General features: G+C 41.5%; 1 protein-coding gene across 2 annotated transcripts; it reads left to right on the top strand.

Moving 5' to 3' along the window:
- Nucleotides 1-385: 385 nt before the first annotated feature.
- On the top strand, nucleotides 386-3947 carry LOC147031716 (keratin, type II cytoskeletal 8-like). Of its 2 annotated transcripts, none has more exons than XM_085852391.1 (9): nucleotides 386-851; nucleotides 990-1198; nucleotides 1398-1458; nucleotides 1563-1658; nucleotides 2042-2206; nucleotides 2313-2438; nucleotides 2641-2861; nucleotides 3103-3248; nucleotides 3660-3947. In XM_085852391.1, exons 1-9 carry the CDS (start codon nucleotides 477-479, stop codon nucleotides 3701-3703), a joined length of 1443 nt encoding a protein of 480 aa, XP_085708517.1. In that variant the 5' UTR covers nucleotides 386-476; the 3' UTR covers nucleotides 3704-3947. The 2 variants fall into 2 exon arrangements, with proteins under 2 accessions (XP_085708517.1, XP_085708507.1); XM_085852381.1 differs by having other exon boundaries at nucleotides 3657-3947.
- The last annotated feature ends 11644 nt before the right edge of the window (nucleotides 3948-15591 follow it).

Genomic DNA, 15591 nt, shown 5'->3' with positions numbered 1-15591 from the left:
TCGTGTATTCGCTGCACAAAGACGTTACGAAAAGCTTTGCGCCCTCAAACCGCATCACTTTAAACTCCACGATTTGTGGATGTGTTTTCCAGTTTTATAACACAACGAGTTGTGTGAAAGTGAAAGATTTATAAAAGTTTCAAAAACTCCATCCGAAGTTGTTCATGTCTGGCAGCTTTATCCAAGTTTCACCAAAAATGGAATTAAAGCAGTAATAACAGAGGACCCTGCCCCTTCCTCAGGTATGAATCAGCTTTAAGCTGACACCAAAACCAAAAAGTTTTTGTCCAGAGGTGTCATTAGCCAATGAGAAATGTTCACACCCGCCATCAAAGCAATTAGCATTTTATGCCAGGACTCATATAAATATTGGCAACTCGAGCTCCAGCGCTCCAGCACGTCTGCTGAAAGACCTACGCCTATCGACTTCGCTTTGCTAGCATCTCTTTAGTTGAAACAAAACAAACAAACTCATCATGTCTGTGCAGGTAAAGAGTTCAACTCGGACCTCAGGCCGCGGTCCTTCCTCGTCCATCCGCCTGGGCACTGGAGTCGGCCGCAGTGGCTTCAGCAGCCTCTCGATGGGCACGGCAAACAGGATGGGCCTCGGCAGTGGACGCAGAAGCATGATCGGCAGTAGCTACCGCAGTGGATCGGGCTACACGGGAAGCCTCATGGGCCAAGGATTCGGGTATGGCTCCGGTGGCAATATCACATCCGCGACTGCAGCCATGCTCGCCGCGGCGTCTACCCAGAAGATCGAGATCGATCGATCGGTGTTGCCTGTGCGGGCACAAGAAAAGGAGCAGATCAAGACTTTGAACAATCGCTTCGCGAGCCTCATCGATAAGGTACTATGCAACGGGTGTCGTCGATTCGGCATGTTCCATTGACAATTGTTTGGTCCATAATGAAATGCATTTAGAAAGCCACTTGGCATGCTTTTTGCCATGTACGAGCATGCACTGACAGGTCTCTTTGTTGTGCAGGTGCGATACTTGGAGCAGCACAACAAAGTGCTGGATGCGCAGTGGCGCACTCTGCAGGAACGCTCAACAGCCACGTCCAATGTCGATGCCATGTTCGAGGCCTACATTAATGGCCTCAAGAATCAGCTGGAGGGTCTTGGAACCGATAAGTTGCGCCTGAACGGCGAGCTGCAACAGATGCAAGCTCTCGTTGAAGACTTCAAGGTCAAGTGCGTATAAGCGACGCGTCCCAACCGGAGCATAATGCATCAGGAGGCGTCGCTCACGACGCGGCATGCTAATGGTCTTGCCTTCGGGGTGGCTTGGTTGAGATAAATGATGCGAAAAGAAGCTCTCTGTGCCAGAAGCTCTTGCTCTTCAAACAACTCACTGACGTAACCATACGAGAACCTCTGTGTTGTTTTTCAGATACGAGCAAGAAATCACGAACCGCACTCAAGTGGAGAACGAATTTGTTGTGGTCAAGAAGGTAAGAGTAAAGGATGCGACAACCATTAAAAGTGCTGAACCTTCTGCAATTAAAAAAAAACCGAACTCAATCACGAAGATCCATCTTCAATTGTGTTTGCACAGGATGTCGATGATGCTTACCTGGCCAAGGTGGAGCTGGAGGCGAAGCTCGAAGGATTGCAGGATGAAATCAACTTCCTCAAGGAAGTATTTTCTGAGGTTCGTGGTGGAAAACGTTTATTTGTCGATTTTCCTTGAGCTATTAATGGTTGCAATGATGACAAAAATGTTACAGCAACTAATTACAGCTAATTGTGATGGCTTGCTAATTAACTAATGAAGACACTTACTCATGTAAACTGGTTTTCCGTTTACGAAATGTATTCAAACTCCTCTAACACGAGATTTCCTGAGATTAAAAACGGAAATCTTAAAGGGATGTCCAATTGTATCATCCGGCAACACCAAACTTTTGCACCTTCAGACAAGGGACAAAACTGAAAAGTGTTTCCATATTCCATTTTCGGTCTCAACGGTCTTATGTTGCTTGGGATCATCTCTTGGAATGAAGCACACACAAAAGTCCTTGCATTCCTTTGCAGGAACTACGCCAGCTTGAGGCACAGATCAGGGACACGTCACTGTACGTGGAAGTGGACACCCGTCGTAACCTCGACATCAATGGTCTTATCGCTGACGTCCGTGCTCAATACGATGCCATCGCGGCCAAGAGTAGGGCAGATGCAGAGGACTTCTACAAAGTGAAGGTAATGATCTATGAAGAACATTTACCGCAATACGAATTAAAAACTGTGCTTATGCTGAAACATTGCTGTGATGTGAAACTTTAATAACCTGACTGTTATCTTCCAGTTTGCTGACTTGACGTCCATGACTGGGAAAACCGATGATGAAATGCGCTTGATGAAGGGTGAAATGAACGACCTCAATCGTCAAATCCAGCGCATCAATGCTGAAATTGCGGCTCTGAAAAAGCAGGTTTGTGGAATACATACGCTTCGCTGTCACGAACCATTCTCTCAATCGGAGCATTTCATCAGTTATTTTACTATCGTTCATCGAATCAGCTAACATTCACAGCTGTTCACTTCCAACGACTCCTTCAGCTCTTCTGGCTCTTTTGTAAGTGGTGTCTGTGACTCAAATCTGTTTGCGGACCTCATATCCATTTTGCGTGCAGCGAGCCCAGCTGGAGGCGGCCATCGCCGACGCAGAGGGACGTGGGGAGGTGGACATCCGTGAAGCCAAAGAAACCATTGCCCGCCTGGAGAATGATCTGCAGCTGGCCAAGCAGGAGATGGCCAAGCACGTGCGCGAGTACCAGGAGCTCATGAATGTCAAATTGGCACTGGACATCGAGATCGCCACCTACAGGAAGCTCCTCGAGGGAGAGGAGTGCAGGTGAAATCTCTAGTTCCACAGTACTGTGTGATCCAGTTCAATCTACTTCACAAAAGAAGGACTCACTAGCTCCTGGAGCGAATTCTCGTGTCAGTGAAATATCTTACACAATGCCATGTGCACAGTCTCCCTCCCCTTTATAATAATAGTTGTTGTACCCCCCCCCTCCTTCCCCCATATCCCCTTGCATAAACAGGTCAGTAATACCAACGATTAAATGTATTCTTGATTTTATTTTCAGACTCAACAATATTTCGATTGCATCATCTGGTTTGGGTGTTGGTGGTGGTGGTGGTGGTATTGGTGGTGCTGGGTTGCTGGGCTTTTCCACTGGGGGTGGCAGCATGAGTTATTCGACATCTGGGGGATCTATGAGCTTGGCATCAAGTAAGTGGAAATTCCTTAACCCCGTGCTGTATTCGTAATGCAAAATCGAAAAGGCCGCAACTACAAGTGCACCATGCACATAGCAATGAATAACAATATATAACAAACATGTAGATTTCATTTTCCAAAAAAATATTGATATCAACTGATTTTAATTTTTAAATTTTGTTTTTCTTCTTTTGAATGAAGTACAAAATTCTCTTAAAATTGTTTTTCTCCGACAGAAATTCAGTAGATTTTACATACTTGGTTCTTCCTCCACAATTTCATACTATTGTAACTGAACAATTACCATTTTGAATTCTGCACTTTAATGTCGTCTACAGACGAAGCTGATTACAAACATAATATGTGCTTCACGATAGAATTTTAAAATCAAAAGCCTCCTGATGATTCCTTCTCTGTTAGCAGGTGCCATGCAGCTTGAATCTTCTTCCATGAAAAGGTCTTTCTGAGAGCTGTGACTGAGCCGACATAGCTTTGGACATTGCAGAGCTTTTCAACACCTGCTTTTCCTTCAACAAGCTGTATTTTTATAAATCCTGTAGTCATCTGAGATGCCAATGAGATTTTCTGAAGCCTGCGCACATGGAAAGACTTTCAAGTAACTTTAACTGCTTTTTTGGGGATGCGCTTTGGATGTTCTGGTTGTCTGTCATTGCTATAGTTTCATAAATAAATGCGTTTTCTTTCCTCTCACCTGCTCCCTTTTATTATCATTTCATATTTTTTAAAATACATTTTATGAAAATGGTTGTATACTATTGTGAGCAAGAAGGAGATGTGGTTGCAAGTGGAAAAGGAATTCTACTGTAATTTGAGAAGTGCGTCTGTTCGTGTGGTTGTTTGCTCGACTTCTTTGTGCTCCGAAACCGCTGGATCGAATAAGTTTTTTAAATGGTAGTTTTTAGAGGATTAAAGAAACCCAGAGTCTGGGAAGTTCAGGATGAGGGTGGAAGGACCCCAATTCTCTCCATGTATCAGGCTGACAAGGTAGCCGAGAGGTATGCACATTCACCTCTAAGCCCTCCAGCCTGGGTTCGAATCCTGACCCAGCTCTAAACTATTATCTCGGTGTTTCACAGGAAGGGTGATTCATTAAACATTAAACATCTCGCAGTGTCCTTTGTAAAGAGTAAGCGAGCTATCGCCAGCACCACGGCAAAATTCTAATTCCTGTCCGAACTACTGCAAGGAGAGGGATGCCAAACTGCTCAGCATGACCATTGCAAACAAACTGCTTTGGCAGCACCAATGCTCTCGAACAGAGTATGGAACATCGTATCGGAAATATGTATCAAACATCACCACATGAATATAATTAAATCACAGAAATACCATGATTTCTTGGCCAATATATTTTAGAGAACTTGAAATAGCTTAATCAGTACAGCTCACTTGGTAGTACTTGCACAAAAGAGAATTGCATATTGGTCTACAGTCTACACCCTCATTCAGACTGTCCGGTCTGCTGGCATTCACATGTGGATGCTAAGTATTTTATCCTCACAAAGGTACCATGGAATAACTCCTTGCATGTCTGACAGCAGCGAGAAGAGGGCAAGGGGCATGAGTACCAGGAGAACTGATGATTCAACTTGTGGACCAAATTTATAATGAAATCCCATTCAGACAGGAATTCGCCAAAGGACAGAGAACAGGATAAATTACTTTTGCCCCATAAATCTCGATACTCCTTAAATATTATCATTGGGAGTTATTTTGGATTTAATTCTATGGATCAATGTACTTGATATTTCTGAACAAAACAAAATTGGTTTAATTGCAGTTACACCCATACCAAATAATATACAAACTAGAAGGACACTTTTTGACATCGCAATGCGGACAGATCTGCCTCCACCCACATTATTACATCATTATACATGCTTGTACCAAATTTGATTTAAATCCCTGAACCCAGATTTAAAATATTAAATAATTCTGGCAGCCAGACCATGCATCTGATCAGGTTAAAATTTAAAATATATATTCTGCATGATTCCTCGATCATAATTGTGACATTTCACATCGATTGATGAAGCGATTCAAGTGAAATGTTTTTTTTAAAAGATTTTTGTTCAATCCAATATGGTTGCCAGGCCATGTGACCTATTAATTATTTAGGAACACCCTGGTATCCCCAAGGTTTGGGGAACATGTGGGTGAAGTTTCTCATCGATTTGTCAGCCGTTCTGGAGAAGAACATTTTCAAAGGTTTATTCTTCAAAAAAATCATAGCCGTCAAACCATGTGACCGATGATGTCATAGATGGAGAACTTTGTGTTCGTCATGGATAAGGCGATCATACCTGTAAAGTTTTGCCTCGATCTGTTCAGCTGTTTCGGAGAAAAAAGTTTTATGTTTAAAAATATGCCTCTTTTGTAAGTGGTGTATAAATATATATATATATATATATATATATATATATATATATATATATATATATATATATATATATATATATATATATATATATATGAGTTACCTGAGATGCTGTCACGTGCAGACACACTGAAATGCATGCAATTATGACGTCATAACGAAGCCACCTAAGACGTAATCAAGAAATCGCTTTTATTTTCCATGGGAAGTACTTGCCATGTGTCAAGTTTCAATTTTTTTTCATGGAGCAGTTTCGGAGATAGAGGTCAAAGTTGTTTTTTAACTTTTGCCAACATAGCTGACACACCACATGACCTATGACATCATAATTATCATTGAAACATTCTGGATGAGCAGTTGCACCTATCGTGAAAAATTCTGTGTCACTCGGATAAGCAGTTGTAGAGAAAAGAGAGAAAATTAGAATGGATGTACAGATGTACAGACAGATGGACAGATGGATGGATGGACAACCCAAAAACATAATGCCTCCGGCGACTTCGTCAGCAGAGGAATATAAACAATTGCACCATATATGGTCATTGTGGTCTACCTCATTAAACACCTTTGGCCAGCCAACCTTGTATTGGTTGCCTGTTCAGATTAAGGTTGTTGTTTTTTTTTCAGAAACACAAGTTCTTGAGCAATATATCATCCCAAGGGATGTGCTGACCTCTAAACAACAACAATAACAACGCAAAAGTTCACTGACAGTTTTGAAATCAGGGAATTAAATAATTCCGTCCTTGTCTGGCGATGCAGGAATTGTTCATTTTCTCCATCATCGTTATTAGTCCCTTCCAAAACCCAAGCGAGGGTTTGAGAATCCAATATTTGGAAGCGAACACTTAATTGAGGAATTTGGCCTTCTTCCAAGCAGTCAGTCGTGGTGCCCCCTTTAAATGTGGAAAGAGATAGAGGGGGGAGAATACTCGAGAGATAGACCTGACAAGGCGCCACCGGCTTTTTGAGAAAGGCGACAAGTTTGAAAGTTCAGTCACTTGTTGCACAATAAGTCTTTTAAACTTGCAAAACCACATGAGTGTCTCAATTTACTGTATAATTTCTGAGGTTTGTCATCGACCACACATTTTAGCAATCCTTAGAGGTGTTCCCATGAATAAAGGTTGAGAATTACTTTAGCTACAAACTTTAGATGTACATTTTATTCACATAATAGGAGTCATTGAAATGCTTAATAAAATAGGTCACAGTGGTGGTTTGAACGATAGTTGGCCTGGAGTGGCATGAGCACAATTTATAATTCCAGTGTTTGTATAAATTAACACTGCACATTCAAGTTCAAACAACGATAATCGACTCTATATGTGTCGACATTGCTTCTAAGGTGTCATCATCCCCAGATTGCTTCATGTTTTTGTTTCCCGATGGGACCTGTATAAGTATAATTTGATCATTATTGCTGCCAATTAATTATAATATTGCAAATCTCAAGTGAAAATCAAATGAATTGGGGTGGCAAGATATGTCGCGTGACTGCCTTGAGGTTTGAATCCTGTCTATCCATGAAATGCCGATCTGTCTGTGATGTAAGAACTGCTTTCCTGAACTCCAGAGTTAATAGAACATGATAACATGTTCACGGCGGTTACATTCTTGACAATCCCCATGAACTACAAATCTGCAAACTTAAGGGGTAATGGGGGAAAATATAATAACGTTTGGGACTTCAACTTTAAGGTGGCAAAGTTGTCCTTAAGGTAAGGTGTCCAAAGTTGTCCAAACATGTCCTTACTTACTTCAACTTGTCCAAAGTGTCCCTTTAATTAACAAGTTTGTGCATGTTTTCATGCCAAATCTTTTAATGAATATAAGAGTTATTAAAAACATAAAATAAAGTTTATTTCCTCTGTTGGCAAAGGTGGACGGCAGTTATGTTTTTACCCCCTCACAAAATAATTTTACCAAGTACATTGGTCTGTAGTGTCTGTTTGTCTGTCTGTCTTTCTCCGTCTGTTTGTCACACAATTTTTGTCCAGTTTTCAAACAAGCGTTCTGATTTTTCTGGTGTTTGTCGGTTCCCATGGTGTGCTGCCTTTTTGGCTGGTGGTTGCATCATTGGTTAGGGGCACGGCGATGCCGCTGATGGCGACGATTTACCACGACGTTAGGGGCATGGCGATTTTCCAATAAGCCCCTATTACTAATACACTGGTACTCATTTCACCAACCTCAGAAGGATGACAGGCTGAGTCAACCCCCTGGTGTTAATTCAGTGGCCAACGGGGCTCGAACTCAGGACCCTAGGATGCCAAGCCACCACCCTCGCCGCTAAGCTAACAGCAGGCTGCATGTTTGTAGGTGAACGGCCAAGGACAGCACGCACATTTTCCGTCAGGATCTGGATCCGGATACTAAAATTTTTAAGGTGATTGGTCACCATTGAGAGATTGGGCTAAACTAATATATAGCACGATATCTCAAACAAGGACAAATGTGTCCAAGAGCCGCGTCCTAAAGGTTTTGTCTTCACCAGAAGAAGAACAAGAACAAGAAGAGGAAGAAGAAGAAGAAAAAAACAACAACAACAACTTCCGAAATTTCGTCACGTGCCTTGATTAAGCCAATTGCGAGACCTGTCATAGTGTATTTACGTATTTACGAAATATAGTTTATTTACGAAATATAGTGTATTTACGAAATTACAATACATTAAATGGAATAATCTTTAAATAGTAACGTGAACTTTTCGAAACTTTAAAGCAAATGTCTGAATATATTTAAAAGTTCATGATTGACGCTCTCAAAAGGCAACGTCAATGTGAGGATGTGTACAGATCAGGTCAGGTATGGGAGCATGTGCCAGAACAGCGCGTCGCTGCGTCCACTTTCCGCCGGTACTCCAGGGGCCTCCGTCTGGCCATCCCCCAGGCAGATGCCAGGCCCATCCCCATCTCCTTGAGATGATGGCCCCCAAAAGGTGTTTAGTATTTAAGGAGATACGGATCCTCTATATAAAAGAGCCGAGTTCTAAAGGTTTTGTCTTCACCAGAAGAAGAACAACAACAAGAACAACAACGCCGAGCTTTCTTCGAGCCAGGTTTTTTAAGTGATTCTTCACTTTTGAGAACCTTCACTTCACTAAAAAGTGATTCTTCACTTCACTAAAAACGATAAACCATATAGCATGATGTCTAAAAAGTTGTGAACGGATTCCGACGAAACTTAATGGATAGGTTGGGTGTGTGACAAGGAAAAATCCTTTCAATTTTGGTTAAGATCCGAATCCAGATCCAAATCCGAGAATTTTTTCAGCGATTCTTCACCATTAATTGATCGGGCTAAAAACTATGTGTAGCATGATATCTCAAAAATTTATGGATGGTATTGCATCTAAAAGCTATGTTTTTATAAATAAATAAATAAATAAATAAAAACTATCGGGCTAAAAACTATGTATAGCAAAAGTTGCAACGATGTGGATGAATTGGGTAGGTAACAAAAACAAACCGATTTAATTTTTGTTCAGGTCCAGATCCAGATACAGCCTATCAGTGGGATACAAAATGTAAACTGCTCAGCCTGGCAGACTTATGCCCTCAACTGAGTGCCATTCTAGTTTTCTTGAGTTATTATTATTATTTTGTATGCAGCCTCAGGCTGCCAGCTGCATCATTGCTGGGAGCGTGGCTATGCCACTGATGCAATTCCCCCTGTTTCCAATAAGCCGGTACTCATTTTGCCGGCCTCGGAAGTATTGTTATTGTGCCGGGTTCGGTGGCGAGGACGACCGCTAGATGGAGCAGTTGGGCCGTCTCCCCCTCGAACACCCGGAATTGAAGGTCGTCACTCCGGATAACTCCGAAGTCGACGGTCGCTTAATGGACCAATATTTCGGACGCCAATATTTCGACCGCGCTGTTCGGGTCTTTTTGTCTGATTCCAAATTACCGAATTATCCGTGCGGTCTAGCTACCGGGGAAGCCACACCCACAGCCGGCTTTATCTGAACCGAGTTCCTGTTACTGACTCAGATCCGGCGTAACCGAGCGGGAATTACCAAAGCCACGCCGGCCCAAATAACAATTAAAGGCACAATCGGCCTCCCTAATTCTCAAGCCCAAACCATACTGGGTCAATGAAAGAAAACACATACAATGAACTGGAATTGTTAAATTAAATGTTAATTGAAACTGTTAAATTAGAAATTAGAAAAATTAAATGTTAAATTAGTTGAAACTGTTAAATTAGACATTTAACAGTTATTTATTTACAATAGGCAATCGGGAGGGAAATACAGAGCAGACTTAATCACGAATATATATACAGGCAAATGTATAGTGGCAATTACTTAACAGTTTTACTTACAAGACTGGCCACAGAGGGACACACACACCCAAAAAGAAATGGCACCAACTGGCCTTTATTCGGACCCTCCAGCCACAGAGGATAGGCAAGCTGGGGGTTAAAGTTTGGTGGGGTACCTGGCCGCCTCGTGCGGTTTTACCGACTCGCACTTGTGGAGCTCGAAGTCCGTGGAAGGGAACGGGGATCGCCAGCTCGAGCGCTCCAACACAACCCACCACGGTGGGACTCAAACCCACGAACCAGAATCCAACGAGAGCAGTCAGGATCCTACGAACGACCCGGCCAGCCATGAACGATGACTGACGACCAGGAGAGCCCAGCAGACCAGAAGCAAGGAACAACCTCCAAGGGCCAAGGAAGCCCCTTGGATATAGCTCGCGACCCTTCTTATCCCTCCCCCGTGTGGGATGGAGGGATCCACTCTCGGGTAACTCGCCTCTGGATTGGACGGGGCATTTTCGGGTGTCGTGGCCAGCTGCGATTGGAGGAGGGGCGTGTCGGCGTCTTGGTGCTCCTCCCCCGAGAGAGGCTCTTTTGCCTTCCCAGTGTCGACAGGGGAGACATTCTTTTTTGATGGGGCGGAGTCAGAGCTCCGAGGCGAGGGGGCTCCGCCCACGTCCGTAGTCAGAAACACGTGCGTTATGGCGCCGTGGTGTGAAGTGAAAGTTGGGTGGGTGAAGCGCTTGTTCACCCGCAGAGTGGGAGGAGGAGTGACGTGAGGGTTTTATTGGTGTTGGTAGATTTAAAGATGTAAAAAACCTGACTATAAAAGAAACCCACAGCGCACACATGAAATTAACCCATTAGACATAGGAGAGGGATTCTAACTATCCACATATACTTAACGAGATAACTGAACTATGGGACTGCTCACTGTCTGTGTGCAAAAGGCTTCCAAATTCGTAACAGTATAACAGGCTGAGTCTACCCACCTGGTGGTGTTTAATGGCATTACAGGGGCTCAAAATCAAGACCCTTACATCTTAAGCCAGTCACCTTAACCGTTAAGCCAACACCTGGCTTATTTTCCTGTATGAAGAACCTAAAATAACATTTATTTTCTGGAGCTATTAAGATCATGAAACTTAGCCTTCATAATAATGATAAACCGATTCCAATAATACGATGGCGATGTTGATGATGGTGACGATAAAGACGAGTTGATGGAGGTGATGATGCATAGCCATTATGGCGGAATCTTCTTGAACCCGGAACACATGCCATGCTCTCTAATGCTCGAAATTGATGTATAGCATAGTTCTTGGAAGTATTATGAAGGCAATTTGTTGTATCGTCTTCAAGTATAAAATTCAATTTAAATACAGCACAGGTTTAACGGTGGATAAATAAATTTATTCTGTGGTTTTACCCAGTGTCTATTACGTCACCCTATCTAACACGTTATATTAGTTCTCTGTGCTAATTTTAAGGCAATAGGATGAAAATTGACAATTTCAGAAAGTCAGACTATGTTGAACTATTGGCCTATGTTGACCTAAAAAAACTTTTGGCCTATGTTGACCTCAAAAATCATTGGTGCTTGAATTCAGTAAACTGATGTGCAAATGGTCCTCCAATTTCAACTCAATCAGATGAAAATTGACAATTTTAGAAATTTAGCCTATCTTGACATTTTACCTATGTTGACCTCAAAAATAATATGTGGTTGAATTCTGTGACCTGATTTGCAAATGCTCTTTAAATTTTAAGTTCATCGTATTAAAATTGAGGATTTTAGAAATCTGGCCTATTTGACCTTTTGGTCTAAGTTGACCTCAAATTTAGTAGGTGGTTCAGTTCAGCAACTTCATATGCAAATGGTCTTCAAATTTCAAGTCGATTGGATGAAAATTGAGGATTTTAGAAATGTGAAAAAGTTGTTGACCTTTGGCCTATGATGACCTTTTGACCTCAAAAATAAATAGTATTCTGTTGTACCACTGACTCCACCATTTTGGTGAAGTTTTGTGAAGATCGGTTTAAAATTTTGACCTGCATTTGATTAATGGTGAGCGGACAGATAAACAAACAAATGAAAAATCACACAGAGAGTGACAACATGGCAAAACAGCACAAAGTAGAATGGCACTCGGTGGAGGGCACACCTCTGCCAGGTGGAACACTTCACATTTTGTATCCCACTGATGGGAGGGATCCGACCAAAAATCCAATCCACTTGTTCTTGTCACCTATTCAACTCATCCACCTTGTTTTGTCATAATTCGTCCACAACTTTTTGAGATATAGTGATATATTTTAGTTTTTGGCCCTATCTATCAATTTTAGAAACTCGGCCTGTGTTGACCTTTTGACCTTAAAATTAATTGGAAGTTGAATTCAGCAACCTGACATGAAAATGCTCTTCAAATTTCAAGTCAATCGGATGAAAATTGAGGAATTTAGAAAATTTGGCCAAAATTGACCTTTTGGCCTATTTTGTCCTTTTGGACTGTTTACCTCAAAATTAATAGGTGCTTGAAGTCAGTGACCTGATATGCAAATCCTGTTCAAATTTCAAGTCAATCGGATGAAAATTGACAATTTGAGAAATAATTTTTAAAAACTGGCCGATTTTGGATTGATCTTATGGCCTATGCTGACCTTTTTATCGAAGTTAACCCTAAAAAAGTAATAGATGCTGAATTCATTGACCTGATATGCAAATCATGTTCAAATTTCAAGTAAATTGGATGAAATTTGAGGATTTTAGAAAATTTGGTTCAAAATGGCCTGTTGGCCTATGTAGGCATTTTCTGTCTACCGAATTTTACGAAACTTCAATGTGGGACCATCAGAAGGTCGGTACAATTAATCTCTGAAAATTTCAGATCGTTTGGTTGAACGGTTTAGGCTGGAGGTGAGTGGACAGACAAACACACAAACAAACACACAAACAAACAAACGAAGGTGATAAACATACCTGTTTTTTTTTTTTTTGCCAAGTAATGAAAAATCACTCATAGAGCAACACTTGGCAAAACAGAACAAAGTAGAATGGCACTCGGTAAATTACATTCCTCTGCCAGGTTGAACAGTTCATGTTTTGTAATCCCACTGATGGGCTGGATACGAACCAAAGTCTAATCCGCTTGTTTTGCTGATATGCAAATGTTCTTCAAATTTTAAGTCAATCAATGAAAATTTACAATTTTAGAAACAATTTTATAAATTTGCCCCATGTTAATATTTTGGCCTATGTTGACCTTTTCGCCGAGATTGACCTCAAAAATAATAGGTGTTTGAATTCATTGACCTGTTATGCAAATGCTCTTCAAATTTCAAATAAGTCGGATGAAAAGTTGAGGATTTTAGAAAATTTGGCTAAAATTTACCTTTTGGCCTATTTTGACCTTTTGGACTATGGTTACCTCAAAATTAATAGGTTGTTGAATTCAACGACCCGATTTGTAAATGCTCTTCAAATTTCAAGTCAATCGGATGAAAATTGACAATTTTAGAAGCAATTTGGCCTATGTTGGGTTGACCTGATGGCATTGTCCTTTTGACGTACGTTAACCTCAGAAATAATAAGTGGTTGAATTATGCAAATCCTGTTCAAATTTCAAGTCAATCGAATGAAATTTGAGGATTTTAGAAAATTTGGCTCAAATTGGCCTATTGGCCCAAGTAGACCTTTTTCGTCGACCGAGTTTTACGAAACTTCAATGTGGGACTGTCGCAGAGTCAGTGACCTTAATCCCTGAACATTTAAAACGTGTGGTTGAGCAGTTTGGGCTGGAGGCGAGCGGACGGACAAACAAACACACAAACAAGCAGTCATAGACTGGTACTTACGAAATCGTCAACTTGACCTCTGACCTTGTCCAATAAAAGCTGTCTCTAGAGAAGGTAGCGACGCAAACCAGAAGTTTCTGCGATGATTCTGTACCAAACCATCGAAAATCGTAACGTCGACCGAAGCAAAAATCTCCATTTCTCCACGCAATTATTTTATATTATTTTATCAAAGTCACAAAACCGTAATATTCGGCCATCCACCAACAATCTTTACATAATCCGACGGCTTAGCGAGTCAGGCATGTGACGATAACCTTTCTTGGGATAAAAAAAATGACTTTTAAACACCATCTTTATCGAAAACACCGTCAGCGCGCACACGCAAAACCTTAACGTGATCAACGCCGCCTCTGCTCAAGTGCACTGCACCACGTGACGACCCATGACGCGCGAGTGAAATTTTTTTTATACAATCTTAAAACGTCTCCAAAACATCCGATTTTTTACCAGAATTTCGACAACCGAGTTTTAAGCGTCCTAAGCGATCGCAAAAACCGAAGACAAAATTAAAATCGAAGTTAAAACGAACTCGTAACGTCGAGCGAAGCAAAAATACTCCATTTCTCCACATTAATTTACGGAATTATGTTTGACCTCACTGTGACCTTGACTTTTGACCGATTTTGACCAAAATCTAATCAACGCTAGCCATCACTGTCCTGAATCATGTGGTGTAATTTGACATTGGTAGCTTCTTCCGTTCTCGAGTTATCGTGCCTACAAAACAAACAAACAAGCAGTCATAGACTGGTACTTACGAAATCGTCAACTTGACCTCTGACCTTGTCTAATAAAAGCTGTCTCTATAGAAGGTAGCGACGCAAACCAGAAGTTTCTACAATGATTCTGTACCAAACCATCAAAAATCGAATGTTTTGGATGTTTGACCTCACTGTGACCTTGACCTTTGACCGATTTTGACCAACATCGAATCAACGCTAGCCCCCACCCTCCTGAATCACGTGGTGTAATTTGACATTGGTAGCTTCTTCCGTTCTCGAGTTGTCTGTACCAAACCATCAAAATCGAATGTTTGACCTCACTGTGACCTTGACCTTTGACCGATTTTGACCAAAATCTACTCAGCACTTGCCATCACCCTCCTGAATCACGTGGTGTAATTTGACATTGGTAGCTTCTTCCGTTCTCGAGTTATCGTGCCTACAAACAAACACACAAACACACAAACAGATGACGGAAGTCATCAATATACTTACGAAATCTTTAGATTTTGTAAGTAACAAACAAATGGAGGCGATCAACATACATGTCAAAAAATGTTGTTGTTTTTTGCCAAGTAACAAATGGAGTAAAAACTGAGTCCTCCCTTCCTTTGTTGCCGGCGATGACGTCATGCTTTGCCTGGACATGGAATTGGGAAGGAGCGGTGTACAAAAATGAAAAAGAGGGGAAGAGATAAGAGGGAAACACAATAACCTGGAAAGGAAGGGATGGGCTTGGGGGTGGGGGTGTTGGAAAAGATTATGAATATGGATGGAAGATTATCTGAGGTGGTGGTGGTGGTGGTGAACAGCCATCTTGAAGATCTGGAGAGAATAATGAGATTCAATGGACTAAGGAAGTTGGTACCACATGTGATAGAAAAGAGGACAAAAGGTGTATGGAGGTTAAAAGTGATCCTGGATTGTTGGAGTTTCACTTGAATTAGGTTACTAGCATATCACGTGTGCACTGCAAACAACTGGGTAAGCTGTATTGGGACTCCACAGTATCCAAATTTGCTATGGACGCAATGTTGGGGTGTATAGCACTGAGAAAGGAGAGTGGACTGGTTATAAATTAGTTTACATGGAAAGAAGAGAGCCAAAC

Source organism: Eptatretus burgeri, chromosome 2, assembly GCF_056783735.1.
Source record: "Eptatretus burgeri isolate ZD-2024b chromosome 2, Ebu_testis_v1, whole genome shotgun sequence".
Taxonomy (NCBI): Eukaryota; Metazoa; Chordata; class Myxini; order Myxiniformes; family Myxinidae; genus Eptatretus; species Eptatretus burgeri.
Note: the sequence above shows the minus strand (reverse complement) of the source record. Positions and strands in the feature narration are given on the sequence as shown.

Excerpts from the sequence above, each read along its gene's own strand:
- LOC147031716 (XM_085852381.1), top strand. The coding sequence starts at position 477 with ATGTCTGTGCAGGTAAAGAGTTCAACTCGGACCTCAGGCCGCGGTCCT. Across the intron at positions 1,459-1,562 it reads AATTTGTTGTGGTCAAGAAG|GATGTCGATGATGCTTACCT; the intron begins GTAAGAGTAAAG and ends GTGTTTGCACAG. Across the intron at positions 2,439-2,640 it reads TTGCGGCTCTGAAAAAGCAG|CGAGCCCAGCTGGAGGCGGC; the intron begins GTTTGTGGAATA and ends TTTTGCGTGCAG.